This window comes from Corythoichthys intestinalis, chromosome 4 (assembly GCF_030265065.1).
Source record: "Corythoichthys intestinalis isolate RoL2023-P3 chromosome 4, ASM3026506v1, whole genome shotgun sequence".
NCBI lineage: Eukaryota > Metazoa > Chordata > Actinopteri > Syngnathiformes > Syngnathidae > Corythoichthys > Corythoichthys intestinalis.
Window position 1 is genome coordinate 358,566 of NC_080398.1, and position 26,857 is coordinate 385,422.

Genomic DNA, 26,857 nt, shown 5'->3' on the forward strand with positions numbered 1-26,857 from the left:
ACAACTCTGACTGTCGATTGATGAACATCCAGACTTTTAGAGATGGTTTTGTATCCTTTCCCAGCTTTATACAAATCAACAATCCTTAATCGCAAGTCTTCAGACAGCTCTTTTGACCGAGCCATGATGCACATCAGACAACTGTTCTCATCAAGACAATTCTTACCAGGTGTGTGTTTTATAGTGGGCAGGGCAGCTTTAAGCCACTCATCAGTGATTGGGCACACACCTGACTGAAATTGCTTGGTAAAAATTGGTTTCAATTGCTCTTTAACTCTCCTTAGGCCAGTACTTCTCAAATAGTTGGGCGATGCTGGGGGTGGTGCATGTGACTTTGGGGAACATACTTTTTGCCGTACTAGAATAAAGTGTAATTGCACATCCACTCAGTGGGTGGCAGTGCCATCCTCATTTTCAGCGATTTCGCAATATTTTTGAACCAAACAAGAGCACACAGCAAAGAGCACTGGACATATGAAATGCTAAGACAAAAAAATATGACGAATCGTATGTAGCATATGGCTTTGACTTTTAGTACAGTGGGGGACGCGGAAAGACCAGTTTGTTTACTTAGTCTAAAAATGTTCGCAGCGTACAGCAGAAATTATTTTTTTTCAGCGAAAATGTGTCGAATATTGCTAGCAATCCTCCCGCTTTGTCAGTGTTGAATCAGTAAACCAGCGAGCACTGTCAGCATCATATAAGGTGGCATACCAAGTTGCTCAGTGCAAAATAACCCAACACCATTGCAAAGGAGCTTATACTGCCTGCAGCAAAAATAAAAACAGTTCCCCTTTCCAATGAAACTGTCATTTTTGTTCTATTAATTTTTATTTTTTCGGTCTAATTGTTTGGCATATTGTCCTCGTGAGTTAATATGCTAATCAATTTGAATTTATTATTATTTATTGATTGTATTTTTCAGTATCAAACGGTCAAAAAATGAATCTTGAGTGTATTTTTACAGTATGAATGTTGTTTTTTTTTTTTTACACTTATTAATTTGTATTTTTTCGGTCTAATTGTTTGGCATATTGTCCTCGTGAGTTAATATGCTAATCAATTTGAATGTATTATTATTCATTGATTTTATTTTTCAGTATCAAACGGTCAAAAAATGAATCGAGTGTATTTTTACAGTATGAATGTTGTTGTTGTTTTTTTTTTACACTTATTAATTTTTATTTTTTCGGTCTAATTGTTTGGCATATTGTCCTCGTGAGTTAATATGCTAATCAATTTGAATTTATTATTATTTATTGATTTTATTAGATTTTATTTTTCAGTATCAAACGGTCAAAAAATGAATTCAGTGTATTTTTACAGTATGAATGTTGTTGTTGTTGTTTTTTACACTTATTAATTTTTATTTTTTCAGTCTAACTGTTTGGCATATTGTCCCCGTGAGTTAATATGCTAATCAATTTTCAGTATCAAACGGTCAAAAAATGAATCTTGAGTGTATTTTTACAGTATGAATGTTTTTTGTTTTTTTTTACACTTATTAATTTTTATTTTTTCGGTGTAATTGTTTGGTATATTGTCCTCGTAAGTTAATATGCTAATCAATTTGAATTTATTATTATTTATTGATTTTATTAGATTTTATTTTTCAGTATCAAACGGTCAAAAAATGAATCGAGTGTATTTTTACAGTATGAATGTTGTTGTTGTTGTTGTTTTTTTACACTTATTTTTATTTTTTCAGTCTAATTGTTTGGCATATTGTCCTCGTGAGTTAATATGCTAATCAATTAGAATTTATTATTGTTTATTGATTTTATTAGATTTTATTTTTCAGTATCAAACGGTCAAAAAATGAATCGAGTGTATTTTTACAGTATGAATGTTGTGGGTTTTTTTTTTTTTACACTTATTAATTTTTATTTTTTCGGTCTAATTGTTTGGCATATTGTCCTCGTAAGTTAATATGCTAATCAATTTGAATTTATTGTAAGTTGATCTATATTAGTCTTTTCTTTAATATCATAAAGAACACAATGTTATGCAGAGCTGTACTTATAATAATAACAATGTTATATAGAAATGATACTACAGTATATTTACAGTGGTGGCAGAGAGTTGGGGGGCGCGGAACGGTTACGTCTTCCTGGGGGAGGCATAACAGAAAATAATTGAGAAGCACTGCCTTAGGCAGAGGGTTCACTTACTTATTTTCCCCCCTTCTGTCGAACTTCACCTAAAAATGGCAGAAATTGAGTTAGCCCTTTGTAGTTCTCTGTTATCTCTAGTAGGGACAAAAAGGTGCAGTGGAATCAAAGTACAGTCATGGGTTTTATGTTCCATCAGCATGGATGACGCATTACGTCCTGTGTGTGTGTGGCTGTCCAAGGACAAGTGCACACTATTAATGCAGCTCATGTAGAGCCCATCTTGGCTAAGATGGATGCGGCTATCAAAGCGATGGAAGAGAATACTTCGGCCGCTTAGTGACCTCGCTAATTAAACCCGCTGCGGTTTCGACCCATGAATCAAAAGCCTTACGCGCCCCAACGATGGAAGTGCTGTCACATGGTCTCGTTCATCGTCCCGAGTCAAAGTGACGATTCTGTAGAGGAAAAAGGCGACTCAAACATACGCTCAATAACCTCCTTGTTCTCGTTGAAAGTTCCAGGCAGACTCGGGATTTGGTCAAATGTCACCGATGTCTGGCATTTCCTGTGTGTGTAGTCTACTGTACTTGCCAACTCCCTGAAGGAAAAAAATGAATAAGGGACACTTAATTGGTAGAGTCGGCCGGCCCAAAAACCGTCATCCTTTATTTTTTGGAAGTGAAAAGCGACTTTTTAAAATTATAATAATTTTGCTCAAAAGTGAAGTAATTGGATGCATATTTGAGCACATGGAAAATCACAGTTGTCTCATCACCGCAGACACGCCATTCCCGCACCTCTTTTAACGCACCACATACAACATACTTCACAGGGGGCTTCGACAAGGGGCGGTGGGATGTGCGGCTGGGAAGAACTTGCATGCGGCGGTCCCACTGCCTAAGCTAAGCTCTCCTAATTTAAAGCATACACTGCACTACCCTCCCCACACAATCCCATCACTGTGCTGGGACAATGGCTGCCAGTCGGGGACCTGGCAGCCACAGTAATAAGGCGGTAGGTTGGTCCCACACGTTTTCTCTATGGCGTGGGTTCCGGGGCGTGGCCTCCTCTCTGCCTGGGCTGCTTGCCGCAGGGGGGCGGTGGGGGCTCTAATCCCGCGCCGCCTCGTGGTGGCTTCTCGCCCCCGCTCTCCTGCTTCCCTTCTCACTTATGCCTGGGTATCCACCCTGCGCTCCGGCGCGGGTCACTGGCTGGGTGCCGGTAGGTCGGCCGGGTATTGCCTGCTCTGGGTAGGGATCCTGTCCTACCCTGGGCTTAGTGGGCCGTGGGGGTCCTGCGGTGTGCCGTGTTGGTTGGGGGGCGGGCGGTGGTGGCTCGTTGGCCGGTGGTGGGGCTACGGCGTGTCACCTCGTCCCATCCCTGAAGGTCGGTTGATAGGGGCGCGGACGGTCCCGGGGACCACCGTAGATCATGGTAGGATGACGGCGGCCTCCTAGCTAGTGCTGCGGGAGGAGGGATGGGCAGCGCTGCCTCGCCCCCTACCCTCGATTGACTGGATAAGGGCAGCTCCCGCGTGGGATTTCCACTCGTCTGCAGGACTATCGCATGCCTGACGGGATTCACGCAATACAAGGTGCTATTAGACACACTCAAGTTGAGAAACTCCATGTCAGGATTAGCGATCAGGCAGCATAGAATAGGATGCCAACATATCCACACTCACAAGGGATTCACACAAATACTGGGTTCTACTCCTCACATGGCTGATTTGTGTCCACCTCACCCCTCTCAAAAACTCCACATCTTTGACTTTCTGAACCCCCCCACCCCCTGCTCTTTCTCCTTGGTCATTAGCCCCCCCATCCCCCACATGAAAAACCGTAGTCCTTTTGTGATGACACAATCAAAATCCTGTGCAAGTGGGACATAAATAAAAGAGAGAAGGAGAGAGAGAGACAGAAGAAGCACAAACAACAAGAAATACATTGAACAACTACACTAACTATGAATTTATTGGTACTATCCTTAGCTAGTTATATACCCTGTTGACAACTATATTCAGCCTAAAGTTTTTGGTGCCGAATTTTTACTCACATCTCTACTTTTAATTACCATGTGGGAGTTTGATATACTCCCATTTTGGTTGTTCATTTAGCTTAATTCACTTCAAAATGCAATTTCTGGAGGAATTACGATTGGGCATTGCTGTGGTACATACAGATCTATCAGGTCACTTTCTGCTGATTTGGGGACATTTCGGGGACACGTCCTGTTGATATCAGGTGACTTCCTTTTCATTTGGGGACATTTCGGGGACACGTCTTGTCGATATCAGTGTAATGTTAGGTTTTCGATCAAAAATAACCACACAAGTTTTTCTGCCATTGAAAATGAATGGGGAATTTGGACGTACATGGCCGTCAATGGCGTGGACGTGCATGTCTGTCAATGGCATCAATTTAATTGGGCGCCAGTTGAATGTCAACGGGCTGGCATAGTAAATTGTCAAAAATCACAAGGACCCACTGTTTGTTTTCCTGCCATTGAAAATTAATTGGAAATTTGTACAAATTTTGAAATGAATAGGACAGTTTTTGGCGAATTTTGGGGGAACTGCAATGTTTTGGCAAATTCCGTATCCAACTTTTATGCCCCTTACCTTCCTGGAATTATTTATGTGTAAATTATGCGATCTGGTCAAAAACTGCAGGACTAAAAACATTTTGGAATTTTTTTTTTTCCAAAAAACCTGTTTTCACGGGCGAACGGAAAATTCTGGGGAGTCATTGGAAAAATTCCCGACGTCGCCCCCAAATTCCGGTCATTTTGTTATTTGAATGGTGACAGTCGGTCAAATGTTTTGGGCTGCGAGTGTCAAAGAAACGCCATTAACTAATTTGCTCCCAAAAACATATAAATACGTTCTACTTTTAATTGTTTCAGAGTCCCAAAGACGTAGTTGTACGTCTTTCACGTTTTTTTTCACAAGAGACATCTCTGGGTTCTGATTCAACTTAGCTCCAAAGCACAACGCTGAAAATCCATTTTAAAGCAATAAAACTGGCCACTGGAGGGCAGTAGCGCATTTGGTAAGACCCGCAACCCGATTCAACGGAACGAACGGCCGGGCCGAACGGCTGGGGCGCCAGCGGAAGACGACCGAATGGACGTCCAGGCTGCCAGGCGGCGGAGGACCGAGCAGGACAACCGGGAGGGCGCCCCTGATGCCAGGCGTTGGACAACAGAGCAGAATGACCGGGACCACCAGTGCAGCGGACGATGCCGTTGAGGCAGTGCTGCTCGCCGAGCAGACCCAGCAGAGACTCAAAAAAATCCATCTTTATGAGACCGGCACCGATTAGGGAAAAGTTTACCCGGCTGTCGCGGCCACAACAGCGTCGTCTTTCAGTTAGTTATGTGTAAATAAATTGTTACTTTGCTATCAAAAGCTCTATTTGTCTTGTTGTTTGTTATTTTGTAAAAGGAAAACATTATTCAGATGTTTGGGATGTAACTAAAGCAAAAAAAATAGCTGTGTTACAGTCAAAGTTATGTTTGAAATGTATGCTTTCACAAAAAGCTCAATTTTTCATCGTAAATTGGAAAATTGCTCAAACTAAGCTATTTTCTAATGCTAATTTCTAAAGAATGGAAAAAGATATGAACTAACTTTTTTACCTGCTGAAAAGAGAGTAATCTTTCTTTTGGTGGGTTCCATGTTTATATAGTAATAGAACAGAATTTTCTGTGGACCTTGCAAAATCAGTCAAAATCCAGTAAAACGGGGGGGGTTTACTATCTGGGCCCTTGCTTTGCAAAGCGTCATCTAATGAGAAAGCAGCTAACAGAAAGGGGTTATGGGGAGACAGAAAGGAAAGAAGCATACAGAAGAGAAGAACAAACAACAACAAAAATACATTATTACTCTTTTATGCTATCTATGAACATAGTGGTGCTATCGTTAGCTATTATTAAAGATGTCCTGATCGATCGGGTCCGATCACGTCATTTTCAAAGTAACGGAATCCGCAAAAAAAACGTCGGACATGCCTTTTTTTAAATATATATTTTAATTGAATCGTTTTCTAATGGTGTACCGCAAGCAACACGTCACTTCCGTTCATTAATATTCATGACATTAGCTACTGTTGCTAAGTATGGACAAGCCACCGGTTGTCCCTAATAGGAAATGAATGGAAATCGTGTACGAAGGAGATGTTTACAGAGCTAAACCTACCAATTCTCTCCGAAAATGATGTGCCTAGTGCCAAATTCACTGGCAAAGATGTGGAAGAACATAAAAATCTTCAGTTAAAGAGATGGCTTGAGTGTCGAAGGCTGAAAAAGACGAAACGAACGAGCCGACCTAAGCATAGCCTTCGCTTTTTTATCAATGCGACTGCCAATGACATTCTCCTGTTTCAACAGGCTACCCTTTACCATCAGCCCTGTCTTTCTTATATATCCTCTGGTTGTCCTACGTCTCTGACCGTTCTTGGAGGTAATTTAGTTAGCTTTGTGTAGCGATCGCAAATGCTACTCGGTGACAGCCAATGAACACTTTAAATTTTTTCCATTGTTAACAAATCTTAATTCTATAACTTATTTACACTTCCCCCTTACTAAAGTCGTTTTTTTTACAACAGAAAATGTAACAGTGGCAGTCAGATACCCTTTTAATTCTTCTTAGGTCATTCATTGTCACACAGAAGCAGCACCCGGCACGTCACGCCAAAAAATAAGTTAAAAATATCAAAATGGCTTACCTCTTTGTCCTCTGAAAGACAATGCCAACCCAACGAAATGTTTACTGCCGAGCTGGCGTTAAAAGTCCGCGCAAGTTGATTCAGTCTTCACATTTTTTCCTCCGAGTTTTTAGTTTTGGGAAACGTATGAAGAAAACATCCTTCATATGTTGTAATGTCTAGAGTCGTTTCTACAAGTTCCAAAAAAGCAACGTGTGATCAGCATGCTCGTTTTTGAAAGATTACCGGAGAAAAGTAGCAGATTTTCCATTGCTTCTATGCGAGGGCGGGTCTAAAATGTCCCACTTCTACTCCCGCTTTACGATGCAACGTCACGGTCTAAAAATAGCACGCGTGCGGTACGCCATTGTATTTAACGTTACAGAAAAAATATCTTACACTCATCCAGAGTCTTCTCAAATTTATCGCGTTAACGGCGGTACTTAATTTAAAAAAAATTAATCACGTTAAAATATTTAACGCAATTAACGCATGCGCTGCACGACCCACTCACGCATTGTCGTGTTCAATCTATAATGGCGCCTTATTTTTTTCTATATACAGAGGTAAAAGGAAGCGTAAAATAAATAGGGTGAATGTTGGCAGTCTTTGGAACCTTTTTTTAATTGGCTAAAGCCTTAAAATCCCTCTCTCAACAATTAGAAATATCGTGAGAAGCAATGTGGGGAAGAAAAGTAGTGGTTGATCTTTACTTAACACCCTGTGTTATTTCCCAACGCAGAGAAGATATATCAATTGGTGCCACTACGCACAGTCATGGTTGCACTTCCCATCATGCATTTGGGCAGAACAGTTAAATGGCTACAGTATCATTTACTGAAAGCTCAACAAATACACTAGATGGTAGAGCTGGGAATCTTTGGGCACCTAATGATTCGATTACGATTCAGAGGCTCAGATTCGATTATAAAACGATTATTGATGCACCCCCCTCCTTTTAAAAAAATGTTGTTTTTTTAATTTTAATGTTTTGTACATTAGTTCCAAAATTGTTCTAAAATCCTCTCAGGCTAAACCAAACTATTATTTCAGTATCAAGCTAACATATAACAGTAAACAAATATACAAAAATAACAGTAAATAAAATACTCCAGTCCCCATTCTGTATCAGCAGCTTTAAACTACATTCAATTAATTTAATGTTGTGAATCAACCGTTACAGTTGTTAAAATTGCTCCAGTTATTCCATAATTTCCCTTCTGTCTACTTTCGACATGTGAAAGTTTTAAAACTATTTTGAAGATAGATTCAAGTCATGATTTTGACGATTTAGGAGTATTTTAGATAAAAAGTTAATTAGGTTCGCTACAAAAGAGCCTTCAAGAAAAGTCTACTGCTTTAAGATGGCGGCTGTTTACAAACGCCGGCAAGTCTGGCATTTTGCATCTCTGTTCAATAATACATGTTCTAACACCGCCGTCGTCTGTCATTTTGCATCTAGTTCTACATATATATGATATCTACTGTAGCCGTATGTTTGTAGCAACTAGCAACTGGGTGTTGTTTGTAGCGGCTGTAGGCCGCATTCAGGTATGATTGTTTTTTTTTTTTTATCTAGCGGCATGAGTTGAACATGATATTATCTCCCGGTCCGTTCCTCATTGTGTCCCAAAGACCGCGCCTACTGTGTTTTACTTCCGCTTTACCTGGTATAATTCAATAATCGGAATTTGGATGTTTGTGAATCGTTCTCGAATCTTCCACGACCGAATCGCGAATAATCTAAGAATTGGAAATTTCGCACGCCTCTAGTGGACAGTAGAGGTGGGAATCTTTGGGCACCTAACAATTCGATTACGATTAGGGTTCAGAGGGTACGATTCGATTATAAATCGATTATTGATGACACCCCCCCGCTATTAGCTGCTAATGTTTTGTACATTAGTTACAAAAACTACAAAAATAAATTAAAAAAAAAAAAAAAAAAAGCCTCGCAGGCTTAAATTAACGACTATTTCAGTATCAAGTTAACAGTTAAAAACAATAAATAATATACTCAAATCCCCATTCTGTATCAGCAGCTTTTAACTACATTCAATTAATTTAATGTTGTGAATCAACCGTTAAAGTCGTTAAAATTGCTCCCGTTATTCCATAATTTCCCTTTTGTCTACTTTCGACATGTGAAAGTTTTAAAACTATTTTAAAGATAGATTCAAGTCAATATTTGACCGATTTAGGAGTATTTTAGATAAAAAGTTAATTAAGTTCGCTTGGAAGGTTCGCTACAACAGCCTTGCAGGGAAGTCTACTGCTTTAAGATGGTGGCCGTTTACTAACGCCCGCATCTAGCTTTCTCTACATGTGCTGCTATCGCCACAGAGTCTATCCTGCATCTAGTCCTTTATAAATATATCTACCTTAACATTATGTGGACGTACTTTGTAGCAGCTTTCGGCAACAGTCAGGTATGTTGTTGTTTTATCACGCGGCATGAGTTAAGCTAGAGCTGTGAGTTGAGCATTGGCATTACCAGAGGGGCCGGGTAATGACAAGCATGATGTTTAGCTACTCTCGCTTCGTTCCTCATTGTGACCCGAAGACCGCGCGGCGCGCTGAGTGTGTTTTACTTCCGCTTTACTTGACATATTTCAATAATCGGAATTTGGACGTTTGAGAATCGTTCTCGAATTTTCCACGGCCGAATCGCGAATAATCTAAGAATCGGAAATTTCGCACACCTCTACTAGATGGCAATATTTAGTAACAATATACAAAGTCACATTTATCCTTTAAGATTTACAAGTCTTTCTATCCCTGGATCCCTCTCACAGGAAGAATGTTAATAATGTAAATGCCATCTTGAGGATTTATTGTCATAACAAATACAGTACTTATGTACTGTATGTTGAATGTATATATTCGTCCGAGTTTTATTCATTTTTTTCTTAATGCATTGCCAAAATGTATATGATGGGGAAAAATTATCGGGAATGATTGGAATTGAATCGGATCGGGAAATATTGGGATCGGCAGATACTCAAACTAAAACGATCGGATCGGGAGCAAAAAAACATGATCGGAACAACCCTACTAATTATATTTACATGTGGACACCATGTGGGGGGGGCTTGATATCCGAAGAGTAAGAGGATGGGAGGTGAGTCTAAAGAAGACGTGATTGGGCGGGGTGAGGTGTACACACCATAATAATAGCATGTGTTGTTGTATGTCTTTTGTGCGTCCGAGGTTGTGCATGATTTGATTGAAAGGATTAGCGAGTTAGAGCACGGCAAATTCTAGAATATCTCTTGCGTAATGTAACCATGTCACTGATTATGTAACGTGCTGACATTTTTTGATGCGGTGCGCACGTACCCACCGTGTGCGTGTCGGTTACTGCTTGTGTCATTTGACAGAGTCAGCATGAAAAGGTTTGTTGACATTGAGCTTAGATGCCGCGCGTCCTTCATGATGAAATTAGGAATGAGCGTTTTTGTAATATAAAAGTGACTTTTAAAAGGATTAGCAGATGTGGGAACAGCTGGTGTAGATTACGGCTTCTGATAGTGAATGATTTTTTGTGTGTGTAATTGATGGTGATAGATGTCAATGAATTGATATTAAGTTCGATTTTCTGTTGTTGTTTTTTTTTAGCTTGCTCGTGCACAGGCGCGTGCGTGGAGGTGGACTCGGATACAGAGGCGGTGGCCAACCGAGGCTTTAAAATGGGCTGCATTTCGTGCAAGAGGAGGGGAGAGGTCATGGCCACTGCCAGCGTCGCTTGGTTCTTCAAGGCCTCGCACGACGACGACTTCTCACACGTCAGGCTTGCACTCGTGCAAACATTACTTCATCAAAGCACCACATTGCAAAACTGTACACATTGTACTGCATGTTATATTCACAAACCTAATTATCTTCTTTTAATAAGTAATTCAAAATTGTCTATTTTGATTCTATACTAAAATTTAAAATAGTTTTATATTACACTGGCCAGCAGACAAAATTGTGGACGAAATATTTATAACATCCGTAGCGTCATTGAGACTTTATTATAAATCCTAATCACAAATATTATGCATTAAATACATATTATAATTGACATTTTAATCAATTATCAATTACTTAAAATTTAAGCAAAGAATGATCTTAGAATTAAAATGGAAATTGAATTCGATTCCATTGACGCTTATGAAGGGTGCTGCCACTGACAGCCATGGACGTCCAAATTTCCCCATTCATTTCTAATGGCATTTACTTTGATTAATGCCATTGATGGGCATGTTTGTGCATTCTATTGGGTGTATTTGGTCACCTACAAACAAGCAAGATTTCTGGCTGTCAAAGAGGTCTAACTTCTTCTAACGAGGTCTAACGAGACTCCACTCGTTACCTTTATTAATGGCACCTGTTTTAAGTCATTATCAGTATAAAAGACACCTGTCCACAACTTCAGTCAGTCACACTCCAAACTCCACTATGGCCAAGACCAAAGAGATGTCGAAGGAAACCAGAGACAAAATTGTAGACCTGCACCAGGCTGGGAAGACTGAATCTGCAATAGGTAAAACGCTTAGTGTAAAGAAATGTGGGAGCAATTATTAGAAAATGGAAGACATACAAGACCACTGATAATCTCCCTCGATCTGGGGCTCCATGCAAGATCTTACCCCGTGGCGTCAAAATGATAACAAGAATGGTGAGCAAAAATCCCAGAACCACACGGGGGGACCTAGTGAATGACCTACAGAGAGCTGGGACCACAGTAACATGGAATGGGCCAAAATACCAGCAACAGTGTGTGAAAAGTTTGTGAAGAGTTACAGAAACCATTTGGCCTCCGTTTTTGCCAACAATGGTTACATAACAAAGTATTGAGATGAACTTTTGGTATTGACCAAATACTTATTTTCCACCATGATTTGTAAATAAATTCTTTAAAAATCAAACAATGTGATTTTCTGTTTTTTTTTCTCCACATTCTGTCTTTCATGTTTGAGGTGTACCCATGTTGACAATTACAGGCCTCTCTAATCTTTTCAAGAACTTGCACAATTAGTGGTTGACAAAATACTTATTTGCCCCATTGTATAGATATTTTTTTTCAAATAAAATTCAATCGATGCTAATGACACATTGCTCATATTTCCGTTGCGTTAACTTCAACAGATATACAATTTCGAGGACCAGCTTGGCTCCATTTTGGACGAGCGCTTTGAGTCCCGCATGGAGTGGCGCGGGAGCACGTCCACGCTGGACCTGCAGGACGGTTCCATCTACATCCACAATGTCACTTTCAATGACACGGGCACGTACAGGTGCGTCTTCAGCCGCATGCTCCTCTACAACGACTACACCTTCCACACCGTCAGCAGCAAGACCATCAACTTGCGTGTGGTGCCCAAAAGTATGTTGATTTTTTGGGTTGGGGAGGCCATTGTGTGAATTATGACTCACCCGTGTTTTTTGGCAGTGACGCGGGGGTGGGCGTCCATTCTGTCGGAGGTGATGATGTACGTGTCTATCGTTGGTCTGCAACTGTGGCTGCTGGTGGAGATGATCTACTGCTACAGGAAGATCTCTGCTGCCGGCGAAGAGGCCTTGAGGGAGAACGCGTAAGTCAAACTAGTTTTTGGACACCCAACATTCACTTCTTCCTGCTCTTATTCCAGCGAGTTGTCCTTTTTTTTTATCCTTCACATGCTTTTTAACTTTAAAGTGTGTTCTTTGACTTTAGCTTATTGGCTCCATCGCCAATGATGTCAATGGCAGCTAGTCTGTTGAGCTACAGTGGTATGAAAAAGTATCTGAACCTTTTGGAAATTCTCACATTTCTGCATAAAATCACCATCAAATGTGATCTGATCTTTGTCAAAATCACACAGATGAAAATACAGTGTCTTTTTTTAACTAAAACCACCCAAACATTTACAGGTTTTCATGTTTTAATGAAGATAGCATGCAAACAATGACAGAAGGAGGGAAAATAAGTAAGTGAACCCTTTGCCTAAGGAGACTTAAACATCAATTGAAACCAATTTTTACTAGGGCTGTCAAACGATTAAAATTTTTAATCGAGTTAATTACAGCTTAAAAATTAATGATTCGTAATTAATCGGAATTAATCGCAATTCAAACCATCTATAAAATATGCCATATTTTTCTGTAAATTATTGTTGGAATGGAAAGATAAGACACAAGATGGATATATACATTCAACATACGGTACATAGGGACTGTATTTGTTTATTATAATGAACAAGATGGCATTACCATTATTAACATTCTGATAAAGCGATCCATGGATACAAAAGACTTGTAGTTCTTAAAAGATAAATGTTAGTACAAGTTATAGAAATTTTATATTAAAACCCCTCTTAATGTTTTCGTTTTAATAAAATTTGCCAAAATTTCAAATCAAAAAATAAACTAGTAGCCCACCATTGTTGATGTCAATAATTACTTACACAATGCTCATGGTGCTGAAGCCTATAAAATCAGTCGCACCCGAGCGACAGCAGAGGGCGGCAAAACTCCATTAAACACAATTAACATGTGGGTATTTCACTGTACTGTCATTTAAATCTGTCTGAGCGGGGCATGTGCGTTAATTGCGTCAAATATTTTAACGTGATTAATTTAGAAAATTAATTACTGCCCGTTAACGCGATAATTTTGACAGCCCTAATTTTTACCAAACATTTTAAGTCAGGTGTGTGCCCAATCATTGATGAGTGGTTTAAATCTGCCCTGCCCACTATAAAACATACACATGGCTTGGTCAAAAGAGCTGTTTGAAGACCAGCGATCAAGGATTGTTGATTTGTATAAAGCTTGGAAAGGATAGAAACCATCTCTAAAAGTCTGGATGTTCATTAATCGACAGTCAGAGAAGTTGTCTACAAACAGAAGGAGTTTGGCACTGTTGCTTCTCTCCCAATGAGTGGCTGACCACCAAAGATGACGCCAAGAGTTTAGTGCAGAATAGGTAGATAAAAAACAACTCTAGAGTGTCTGCTAAAGACTTACAGAAATTGCTGGCACAGTCAAGGCCGGCCCAGCCTATACGCAGATTATGCAGCTGCTTAGGGCCCCTGACCACTAGGGGGCCCCCAATCTGTCAACCTCATTTTATACGTTGTTAATAGAGCATCGTGAATAATGTGGCGCGCATTGCCGTTCATCTATGCAAACATCCATTTTCCTGTCATTACAATCCGGCAACCTGGGGAGTGACGTTGAAGCTTCTTCGCGATGATTGGTGCTCAAACTTGCTTGGAAAATAGATGCACGAATATGTCGAAGAGAATTTATCCTTCTGGAGTAGAGAAACGAAAAATCTGATGAATATACAAAATATTGACGTATGGGTTGGATTGCATGTATGGGTTTCACAGTACACTGTGACGAAATGTTGGACCAAAAATATGGGCCCCTTGGCATTATTTTGCTTAGGGCCCCCAAATGGCCTGGGCACAGTCCAATATCTATGTGCACACATCAATTATATGTAAAACTATGGCAAAGAATGGTGTTCATAGGACTCCACAGAGTGAGCCACTGCTGTCTAAAAAATATATTGTTGCTTGTTTAATGTTTGCAAAAAGGCACTTGGACACTCCACAGAAGTTTTGGCAAAATGTTTTGTGGACTGATGAAACTAAAGTTGAATTGTTTGGGAGTAACACACCACGTCATGTGTGGAGGAAAAATGGAACAGCTCACCAACATCAACACCTCATCCCCACCATGAAGCATGGTGGAGGGATTATCATGATTTGGGGCTGTTTTGCTACCCCAGGGCCTGGACAACTTGCAATCATTAATGGATGAATTAATTCAAATGTTTATCAGGATGTTTTGTAGGAAAACCTGAGGCCGTCTATCAGACAGTTGAAGCTAAAAAGAGGATGGATGCTGCAACAAGACAATGATCCAAAACACAGAAGTAAAACAACTTCAGAATGGTTTCAGAAGAACAAAATACATGTTCTGGAGTGGCCAAGTCAAAGTCCAGACTTGAACCCCATTGAGATGCTGTGGCATGACCTAAAGACAGCGATTCATGCCAGACATCCCAGAAATCTGACTGAACTACAGCAGTTTTGTAGAGAAGAATGGGCCAAGATTAGTCTTGGTCGATTTGCCAGTCTGACCTGCTGCTATAGGAAGCGTCTGGTTGAAGTTATTGCTGCCAAAGGAGGGCCACAAAATATTAAATGTGATGATTCACTTACTTATTTTTCCACCTTCTGCCATTGTCTGCATACTATCCTCATTAAAACATGAAAACCTACAAATGCTTGGGTTGGAGCAGTTAAAGCCGACACTGTTTTTTCATCTGTGTGATTTTGACAAAGATCAACTCACATTTGATGGTGATTTTATGCAGATATGTGAGAAATTCCAAAAAGTTCAGATACTTCATACCACTGTACATTTATTTGCTTGTGGCTCCTCACTGATAAGGTTAAAACAAAGAAACGATATATCACTGTACGCAAATTATGTCACAATTTCCTTCGTTCATTCAGCGTTCACCTATGGAGGATCAAGAGAGTCAAATTTACAAAACGTCATTTTTTAAAATTGTAGTTGTGTTATTTTTTCGATATTTATTCACAAAAAAAATTAAAATGCAAATTGAATAAAATTATACAGGTAAACCCTGCGTTAGGAACAAGTTCCGTTCCTACGCTGGCGACGTAAACCAAATTTCTACATAAGTCAGAATTTACCCTTTAAGTACCCCGTAATAACTATCCAAAAAGTCCAAAAGTATTGTATTTTGTTTAATCATGGAGGATACACTGCCCTCTGGTGGCAGCGTTAGGTCTGGCTGGACTGTCGCCTTATGACTGAGGAGCAGACTCTAGTCTGAAATGGATAAAAGACAGCTGCGCTCTAGTTTGGCCCACATAAAGCTGTAAGTCGTTTCAGCTAATATATGTTTGTGTATCCATTTGTATTTAAGTTTACAGCTACAGTTTGTGGAGTTACGTGTGAGCGATTTGCTATGAGTATTGTAAATACGTTAGCATTCGTAGCATTTACGCTAGCGGACTTTTATTATGCAAAATAGTCTTATTTAGTCTACTAAATTTACCTATTGATCAGAATAGATTGACGTTTGAACACCAATTGTTTCGTGTCAAATGTTTTATTGTTCAAATGCGCGTCGTTTTGAACATAATTGAACGTGGGTTTCAGCTTTACAAATTGTCAAAAGTGAGAGTAAAAAGCTTCATTTTTTGATATCTGTAAATCTGAACAACTTCACGTTTCGTGAGGACAGAACACTTCATATTAATAAAGTAAAGTAAAAAATAAGATCCTGTGAGGTACAATAAGGTACTGTTTATTTGACTAAGAAAAAAGAAAAAAAAACGACTGGAGATAAAAATGGTGGAGAGACTCCGGCGTCAAAATCGCGTAAGTCTAGTGCGTCATAACCTGGGGTCTACCTGTATATGTGTTATATAATATATTGAAAACAAATCTTGAAATAAGTGTCATTAAAAATTGAATTTCAGCATTTAAGATTATTATTATTTAATATTAATATTTTAAATACATTTACATTTTAAGTAGGGCTGTCAAAATTATCGCGTTAACGCACGGTAATTAATTTTTTTAATTAATCACGTTAAAATTTTTGATGCAATTCACGAACATGTCCTGCTCAGACAGTATTCTGCCTTTTGGTAAGTTTTACAGCAAGGTTTTTTGTGCTGTCTAACAGCGAACTCTTGTGGTCGCTTTGCGACATGGTTTATTGCTTTCTTGCCAGTTCAATATGGCTGCACGACGTCTTGGGCTGACGCCTACGTTGTAATGTTGTGCTTATATGATCCTTGGACAAGATTTGTCCGTAAGTATGGTTGTTGTAAAGAATGTACATATTATGTTAATAAGCGAAATGTTATATTTTTTGTATGAGACGCTTTTTGTTTATGTTTAGTGAACCTGTATAGCGTGCTAAGCTAACGTTGTTGCTAATGCAATGCTTGTGTACTTTTTTTTTTGTAGTTTCACTATGGTCTAAAGAGGACAATGGTTTGAGGCCATTTTATTAATAAATCAGATGAAAAAGGAAGAAGTCTGATTATTAAGGCGTCGTTCACTAGCTGTCTAGCTTTGGAAAAAGTAGACGCTTCGGAGTGAGGACAGCATAGACAGATTTAAATGACAGTAGAGTGAAATGCCCACTACAGTCCTTATGTACCGTATGTTAAATGTATATATCCATTTTGTGTCTTATCTTTCCATTCCAACAAATTATTTTACAGAATATATATATAATTTTCAGAAAAATATGGCATATTTTATAGATGGTTTGAATTGCGATTAATTACGATTAATTAATTTTAAAGCTGTAATTAACTCGATTAAAAATTTTAATCGTTTGACAGCCCTAATTTTAAGATGTAAATAATATGCACTATATAATTTCAATAAATATCTAAAAATCAAAGTAATTGTTGGACTAAATAAAAACAAACACAATATTAAATAAGTAAATGTATCATTAAATATGATATTGCAGTATATACGGTTTTCATTAAAAATTGAAATTGAAACTAATTTGAATATATTTTGAAATTAAAAAAAAAAATGAAAGTGATAAATGAGGATTTGAAATATATGAATTAAATGTGTCATTAAATATGTTCATTTAATATTTGTTAAAAAAAATTCAAAATGTAAAATACACAATTTTAAATTTCAATAATGTATACATTTTCATGCAATATATAAAATTGAAACAAATAATTTAAAAAAAATTTGAAAAATCTATTTAAAGCAACATGAGGTAACTTCAGTTTTGGTCAATTTTAGCGATGCCGGTGGACAAAAGCGGTCCCGTTTTGCCTTTAGGAAGATTGCGTTTCCCATGAGGACCAGCGCACACCCGCACAGTGTCGTAAAATGATCTCTGTCACCTGGAGTTGGATTAAACGACATTTCTGTTTCCAATGGCTGTTTGAAGGATGAATAGTAGTAAGGAAATGAATCCACTTGTGGCTAAACAATAGCATATAACGGTTAGCAACCATGTGGTTAATCCCTCCTACCCTACCCGGTTGTTGAGGCGGGGGTCACGCCAACCTCCCTTTTTTTTCTCCTCGGACAAAACTTTTTGTCTTTTGTTCCTCTGCAGTCTTTGAAGAATTTGCGCCTTTACATTGACTTCCGTCTATATAATGAATGGAGGGAAAGGGGAAGTAACATTTGCCGTAAAGCTGTCAGCACATTTGTAGTTTTTTTTTTTTTGTGTGTGGCAGGGTGTCATTGAGGTGTCATTCAACTATTTGTCAGTCAACAGATCATCACAAATGTTGTGAAAATATTTTATAAAGGTTGAAAAGTTACCGAGTGTTGCTTTAAAAAAAAAAAAAAAAAAGTGAAATCATATGTTTAATGACTCATTCTTATTATTCATGTCTTGATTTAAGTTTGGCACTCAAAGTCCTCCCTACTCTCCTGCTGAATCAAAACACATTCTGTTTTGATTGTTTGACTCTTTTCTCTCCTTCCTCCTCCTCCCTTTTCCACCTCTCAGGGCCGAGTATTTAGCCATAGCGCCAGAAAACAAAGACATCTGCGCAGCTGTACAGCTGGAAGAGTAAGACACTTGGTATGTTCGAATCCTTCTGACCAGGCCCGGCCCTGGGTGACTTGGTGCTCTAGGCAACGTGTAGCTAAGAAACCCCAATAAAAAACCATATATTTTAAAAAATATTTTGTCAAAACACTGTAGAAGCTAGTGTTTCTCAATATACAGAGGGGCAAATAAGTATTTTGTCAACCACTAATTGTACAAGTTCTCTCACTTGAAAATATTAGAACGTAGTTTTCCACGTTTTCCCAGAAAATCACATTGTTTGATTTTCAAAGAATTTATTTGCAAATCATGGTGGAAAATAAGTATTTGGTCAATACCAAAATTTCATCTCAATACTTTTGTTATGTACCCTTTGTGGGCAATAACGGAGGCCAAACGTTTTCTGTAACTCTTCACAAGCTTTTCACACACTGTTGCTGGTATTTTGGCCCATTCCTCCATGCAGATCTCCTCTAGAGCAGTGATGTTTTGGGCTGTCGTTGGGCAACACGGACTTTCAACTCCCTCAACAGATTTTCTATGGGGTTGAGATCTGGAGACTGGCTAGGCCACTCCAGGACCTCGAAATGCTTCTTACGAAGCCACTCCTTTGTTGCCCTGGCTGTGTGTTTGGAATTATTGTCATGCTGAAAGACCCAGCCACGTCTCATCTTTAATGGTCTTGCTGAAGGAAGGAGATTTTCACTCAAAATCTCTCGATACATGGCTCCATTCATTCTTTCCTTTACACAGATCAGTCGTCCTGGTCCCATCACAGAAAAACAGCCCCAAAGCAGGATGTTTCCACCCCCATGCTTCACAGTGGGTATGGTGTTCTTCTGATGCAATTCAGTATTCTTTCTCCTCCAAACACGAGAACCTGTGTTTCTACCAAAAAGTTCCATTTTGGTTTCATCTGACCATGACACATTCTCCCAGTCCTCTTCTGGATCATCCAAATGCTCTCTAGCGAACCGTAGACGGGCCTGGACGTGTACTGGCTTCTGCAGGGGACACGTCTGGCAGTGCAGGATTTGAGTCCCTGGCAGCGCATTGTGTTACTTAGCCTCGGTTACTGTGGTCCCAGCTCTCTGTAGGTCGTTCACTAGGTTCCCCCTTGTGGTTCTGGGATTTTTGCTCACCGTTCTTGTTATCATTTTGACGCCACGGGGCGAGATCTTGCATGGAGCCCTAGATCGAGGGAAATTATCAGTGGTCTTGTATGTCTTCCATTTTCTAATAATTGCTCCCACAGTTGATTTCTTTACACTAAGTGTTTTACCTATTGCAGATTCAGTCTTCCCAGCCTGGTGCAGGTCTACAATTTTGTCTCTGGTGTCCTTTGACAGCTCTTTGGTCTTGGCCATAGTGGAGTTTGGAGTGAGACTGATTGAGGTTGTGGACAGGTGTGTTTTATACCGATAATGAGTTAAAACAAGTGCCATTAATACAGGTAACGAGTGGAGCCTCGTTAGACCTTGTTAGAAGAAGTTAGACCTCTTTGACAGCCAGAAATCTTGCTTGTTTTAGTGTTGTATCGGTCGCGAACGATTCGTTCCTTTTGAACGAATTGTTTGGGTGAACGAGACCGAACTAATCACCATCTGCACTGATTCGTTCTATGAAGTTGGTGCTTGTTCACTGCGTGGGAGGGCGTTGAGCAAGCGGCAGCGTCTTCTGACATTGCACACGACCAATCAGACGCCAGCCTCATCGCGGGCAGGGGAGGGACCGGAAACAGAATCAGGGCGTATGTCACTCACTTCCACGTGTGGCCAATGAGCAGCCAGCGTGCAGGCAGGGGGGCAAGACTGAGTTTTGTCACTTCCCGTTCAGTGACTCGGTCCTCCGGTTCCTGACCTAGCTTGCTGCTAACTTGACTTTTCAGTAATGAATTTGCGCTGAACGAATCAAAAAATGAAAGGAAAGGACTTTGTCACATATTTGTTAACGTGGAGCCTATCAAATGCAGCTCAAAAAGACAAAAACACCACACAAATCTAGCGAGCATGGTTTAGTGTACTACTTTTCTCAACAGACTCACGACTACCTATTACCACATACTATCAAATTTACAGTAATTTAAAACACGGGTAGCTACGAGGCAAGCAAAAGTTGAGCTGCGGTCGCGTGACGGCAATGAAGGGGGCAAAGAACTGTCACTATAAGGAAGCTTCATGGCAGCGATATTTACCTCATATGTGCACAGAAAAAAATATTTAGTATGATCACCATAATACTGATTTGCAATAAAACGGTATATACATGTCATTTTTTCCAAGTGTTTTATTTTTTTTTTCGTGTCAGAGCGTGTCGGTTGGTTTGACAAATTATTTCAATCCGTCCATCATGTGCTACTCAAGCGCCCCAAAACAACGCACATGGACACGGGAGATGTCGCAATATGTGTAAATTTTTCTTAACAGACTAATGAGGGTAGAAAGGCGATATCGTAAAGAGCAAGCAATCATTTCTCGTCAGCATTTGACGATCTGAGATGAGGGGACGACAGGGGAGTTGACCGGATTATTTTATTTATTAATACCAGTGCAAAAATTCAATACGATTATCTTAATACTGATTTGCAATTAAACTGTCAAATATCAAAATGTAGTATTGTCTTTATTTCAGAGCAGCACATTCGACAACTAGCTATTTACACTTATAGTTTTAACAATAGTAACTAAAAATAATAGTGATGAGCATAAAAACAAAAATACAACAGAGCGAGAGGTAAATATGATGTGTTGGTCGTTCCATATTTTGAAATTAAACTTTCGATTTATTTTTATTTTCGTGACAGCAAGCATTGTAAATGTGATCAAGAACATGCTAAAGAAAGTCCATGCGCCCCCGACCCCAACCCCCCGCTCCCCCCACAAAAGGAAAATGTTTAACCGTGTCCTCAATCGAAATGCAAGCACGAGCCATGACTTTGACCCCATAGAACTAGGACAGACGACGCGGAAGTTCTCCCTCGCTTTTGCAGCAGCAGGAGGGAGACGAGGCTGTCTGTGAAAGCAGATGATATTGCCTGTCACTCATTACTGAAACTACGACAAGCGGTCAATGAGGAGCCTGTGTGCAAGAGAGAGGGAGGGACCAAGAATGTCACTTCCCGTTCAGTTATACTGCGAAGCGGTCTTTGGTGATTCGTTCGGCAACGTCACTTCCCGTTCACTAACCGAACGATTCATTTGGGCGGGGAGGGAGATGAGGGGGGCGAACGATTCGTTGAACGATTCGTTTGAACGAATCTTTTTACTGAACGATCCGGAATGGATTCGTTTACTCAAGTGAACGACAGATCCCGTCACTCGCTTGTTTGTAGGTGACCAAATACCTATTTTCCATTCTAACTTGGAAATAAATTCTTTAAAAATCAAACAATGTGATTTTCTGTTTTTTTTTCACATTCTGTCTCTCATGGTTGAGGTTTACCCATGTTGACAATTACAGGCCTCTCTAATCTTTTCAAGAAGGAGAACTTGCACAATTGGTGGTTGACTAAATACTTATTCGCCCCACTGTAAATGAATAGCAAATTATCCTGATAGCACTTGTTGCATTTTGTTCATACAGTAACACAACCACATTCATATAATTTTCTTCAAAAAATAGCCATAGACCTCTCCACACCTCTTTGGCTTCATGACCACTTGATAGCGCCATAGAGCAAATGAACCACCATGAAGCTTTGCATCAATTAACTGCAAAGCTTCATTGCCTCATGAAACTTTATTTGGCCATGGCTGATCAAGGTAATTGCTTACTTTCCTTGGGAGAGAGATGACCTCTGCTGCCACCTGCTGTCAACACTGTTGTCATACAACAAGCCTCCCAGCATGCATTGCAGCACTACAGATGTAAATAACATTTCAACTTCATGTTCTTTGCTTATTATTAATTTAGTGTTCCAGTTGTGTTATTAATCGCTAATTATGCTATTCCGTTTGCACGGAAGCGCAGAGCTGCCTGTTTTAGTGAAACATTTCTACCAGGGTTTTCACGTTTAAACATATTGACAACTCGTTTCAACCTATTGCTAACCTCGTTTTAACGTACTGATATTCTCATTTCAACGTATTGATAACCTTGTTTCAACGTATTAGCAAACGAATTTCAACGACTAGTTAGCGGCGAAAGCTAAATGCTAAAAATATTACCTTTGCCCATAGTTTCTCAAGGTTTGGCCATGCAAAGTTGTACTCAGCTAAGAAAGCGCCTCTCCGTCAGGTTTTCATAAGCATGCTGCATTCGAGGAAGGTAGGAAGTTGGAGTTTTCCGACCTCCGACCAGGAAAAATATGATTGGAATGCCACTCGAACTGGGAGATCCTAGATATGAAGTCGGGGAAAAAACATGTAATCATGTTAACATCATCATGTAAACATGTCAGTCTGGCGTCACTCAACAAAATGGCGCTAAAGACAACGTATTGATTACACAATAATGACGTTAAATTAACTTTCTTTGAGACGCCATGAATTTTTTGTCTTACAGTAAATTAGCTTAAAAATATATATATCTTTTTTAGATTGACTTTCAGCAAGGATGTAATTAAAGAAGTGAAGGTCAAAGTCAGCTTTGTTGTCTTTTAATGCCAAAAATAAAAAACAACTTGTCGCAAACAACCATCTTTGTTATTTACATTCGTTTGGAACGCTTCGAGGTCACAACTGGCAGCATCCGAGTGGGATAAGTCAGTCTTCCCACCTTCCTTGAATGCATCATTTTTCCTGCCCCTGCTGAGTACAACTGCACAAACCCAAACTCTAAGGAACTAGGAAAAGGGCATGTTTTTAGCATTTAGCTTTCCCCACTAACTAGTCATTGAAACGAAGTTAGCAATAGGTTAAAACAAAGTCAGTAATACTTTGAAAGGCCGGTAGAGACGTTTCCGGAACAATGGCAGCTCTGCGCGTTTGTTATGTGATCATTTTAATTTCGTTTTGAAATCGTGAGTTTGAATGACTTAATTTAATCACCTGCCATTATTTGTCCTTTTTCACGAAGTGGATCTGCTTACATACTTTAAGCTGTCCCTCCCTCCCTCATATGTGCCACAAAACAGCAGGTACGTAGCTAACACAATCCAGATTGGGAAAAAAAATATTTTTTTATATGTAGCCTTTTTGAATGTACTTCATATAATAGAAAACGTTCTGGAAGTATAGCGTGAGAATCTTTTTTCGGGTGATTTTTTTCCCCCCCAAAGCAATTTGGTGCCCCCGCCACTAGATTTCGCCCTAGGCAACCGCCTAGTTCGTCTATGCCCAGGGCTGGACCTGCTTCAGACTCTTAAAAAAAAAAAAAAACAACAACCCTGTTTAACTCGGCTCACACGCAGACATAACCACAACTCGTGTTGACAGGAAATTAAAACTAATGATGACGTACGTGTTGTTTTTTTTTACCTCAGCTTGAGCAAGTGCTGGCGCAGGGATGGCTTCTCACATCCGCCTTCAGCATCACCTTCTCCTCCGCAGCAGCATGCCAGGATAGGAGTGGGAAGAGAGGCAGTGGACAAATCGACAACAACTGTTACAAAAGAAAAAGCTAAATATGAATTACCAATACAATCATGAAAAAAATGGCAGTCATAGAAAATAACAGTTAAGTGGGCATAACAACCCAAACAATATGCCGAAAGCAATAATTTGGAAAAATAATACAAAAATACTGTAAGCTTATTCAAGTTTGTATCAAGTTTTCGATTCAAATGAGATTTTATTTACAGTACTTTTCCCCACTTCTCACAGGTGTCTAAAACATACTAGTATTACAGCAATATATTTCCAAAATACCTTTGTTTACATTTTTGAACTAACTTGCACATGAAAATTGTGATTAACAAGTGTCATTTTTCACAGCTTTCAGAATACCTGAAAATGTATTATTTCCATCCAGTATTATCGAAGATTGACAAAATACTTTTGAAACAGTATATATTTTTTTATATTGAGTGGTTGAATTTGGAAGTCCAGGTGACACGAATTTCAAATTCAATTCAAAAATTCGAAATTAAAAAAAAGTGACTTTTTGAGGAATAACATGTTAAAAAAAAACAATAAAATGTTTTGAATAACATTTGTTAAGGCGTTCCTTGTTTTTCTTTATCCAGTTGAATTAGCTTAAATTACAAAATATTAGAAATATTTGATAATTTGCAAACTTTCAAAATTAATCTTACCTATTCCACACCTGCATTTTAAATCAGTGTGTGTACTGTAATTGTGAGTGTGCCTTTCTCATCAACTCATTAGTTGTCTTTGACGGTTATTGACGTCGGACCCATTTGACGACACTGCCAGCCCCCGCAGTTCTAACTGATTGGACGTCAATCGCCGTCAATGGTAGCCAATGAGCCTTGCTTTAGGACACGTTTGTGAGTTTCTGTAATATTAAGGGTGGCCACTAGAGAGCAGCAATGCTGTTAAATCCATTGCACAGAATACACATAAAGTAAAAAAAAAAAAAAAAAAATATATATATATATATATTATACATACATGGCGGAAAACACTCAGGTGACTGATGTGTGGTACATCATTGGAAAGCTTAATATCTCAATTTTCTGGGGGGAACAAAAATTTTGAACAGGAAGGGCATTTTTGAATTTTTTTTTTTTTTTTTTTTTAACAGCAAAACCCTAATTGGAGGCGAGAGCAGCATTAAAGACGCCACAATTTTAACAAGATATTATCGTGTACTTACCTTCTTTCGATCCATAAACTCCACGTAGCATGTGTCACTGAGTGTCAAGACACAGCTGTGAATGGCCACAGCCGGATTTTTTTATTTTATGGGTGAAACATGGTGATATAACAAGGGTCGCGACGCAGAAATCGCAGACAACAAGGAGTGGTTGAGATTTTCTTTTTCATATAGTTACCATTTTAAACGTTATTTTTCAAAAACTTTTTCTTTGGATCGATTAATTATGATCTAACACAGGGGTTCCCAACCTATTCCACTAAGGCACACTGTGGGTGCAGGATTTCATTCTTACCAAACAAGATGACAACACTTTTTCCCCAATCTGGTGTTTTACAAGTGCAATCAGTTGATTGCAGTCAGGTGTGGCTTGTTTTAGCAGAAGCCTCATTGGTTCAACTGTCTCTGCTGGATCGGCTGGAACAAAAACCAGGACCCACAGTGTGCCTTGAGGACTGGGTTGAAAACCCCTGATCTAACATATCGGGGAAAATGCGACAGTACCAAAAAAAAAAAAAAAAAATACAATTAAGCGATAATTATGAGGTAGATATCCATGACTTTTTTACAGACGGCAAATTTTTCATTGTGACGTAATTCATTTAAAATTTTAAAATATGTGAGTGAATAATTTTTTTAAGTCTTTTTTTTTTTTCAAACTAAAATTTAGACATCAATTAATGATTCAAAGCTAAAAATGACAGACATTTTGAATAATAAATATAATTACCTTTTTATGGCTAGGATGAAACAAAAGCGGTTGCGCGACGTCTGTAAACGGGGGTTTTCAGGGTAAAACGGACAAACTAAAAATATTTTGGTGGCTTAATGCACCATCAATCTGCTATGACAGCATATAGACATATTGTTCTATAAAACACAACAGTTCTTTTGGCTTAAAATACTGCAGTTTCTTTTAAAGAGGAGTGCAAGAGCAGAAACGGCTTTTTTAGTCTTGTCACAGGCTGTTTACAAAAATATATATATTTTAAAATGCCTTCCTGTTCAAAATTTTTTCCCCCCAGAAAATTGAGATTTTAAGCTTTCCAATGATGTATCACATGTGCATACAGGACAATTTTGATATTTGGCCAAATTGGGGGTCTCAAAGACAAGACTGAAAAGCAGTTTCTGCTTTTGCACTCCTCTTTAAAATAAAACTGCTGTATTTTAAACCAAAAGAACTGTTGTTTGATAGAACAATATGTATATATGCTGCCATAGCAGATCCCCAAACTATTTTTAATTTGTGCGTTTTACCCTGGAAACCCCCGTTTACAGATGTCGCACAACCGTTTTCGTTTTAACCCAGCCACAAAATGAAGGTAATTAATGAGATTATTCAAAATGTCTGCCATTTTTAGCTTAGATTCATGAATTGAGGTCTAATATTTCATTTAAAAAGAAATAACAACTTTAAAAAATAATTCAATCGCGTATTTTAAACTTTTAAACAAATGACATCACAATGGGGAAAAAAAATTGTGTCTGTAAATAAGTCACGGATATCTACCTCATAACTATCGCTTGTTTTGTTTTTTTATTACTGTCGCATTTTCCCCGATATGTTAGATGATAATCGATCCAAACAAAGAAAAAAAAACATTTAAAAGGGTAAATATATGAAAAAGAACATCTCGACCACTCTTTAATGTCTGCGATTTCTGCAACACGACCCTTGTTATATTACCATGATTCACCCATAAAATCCCCCCAAAAATCCGGCTGTGGCCATTTACAGCTGTAACTTG

The 26,857-nt window shown here is 39.0% G+C and overlaps 1 protein-coding gene across 2 annotated transcripts in view; it reads left to right on the forward strand.

Moving 5' to 3' along the window:
* Positions 1–24,428, forward strand: part of LOC130915431 (sodium channel subunit beta-1-like) — a 35,212-nt gene extending 10,784 nt beyond the window's left edge. Inside the window, exons 2-6 of one of the 2 annotated variants that reach the window (XM_057835444.1) lie at positions 10,439–10,605; positions 11,954–12,191; positions 12,258–12,399; positions 18,348–18,422; positions 23,812–23,959. In XM_057835444.1, the coding sequence (XP_057691427.1) occupies positions 10,439–10,605; positions 11,954–12,191; positions 12,258–12,399; positions 18,348–18,414 (614 nt within the window). In that variant the 3' untranslated portion in view covers positions 18,415–18,422; positions 23,812–23,959. Of the gene's footprint in view, positions 1–10,438; positions 10,606–11,953; positions 12,192–12,257; positions 12,400–18,347; positions 18,423–23,811 lie in introns of both variants that reach the window. The other variant, XM_057835443.1, reaches the window with a different exon arrangement.
* Positions 24,429–26,857: the final 2,429 nt, after the last annotated feature.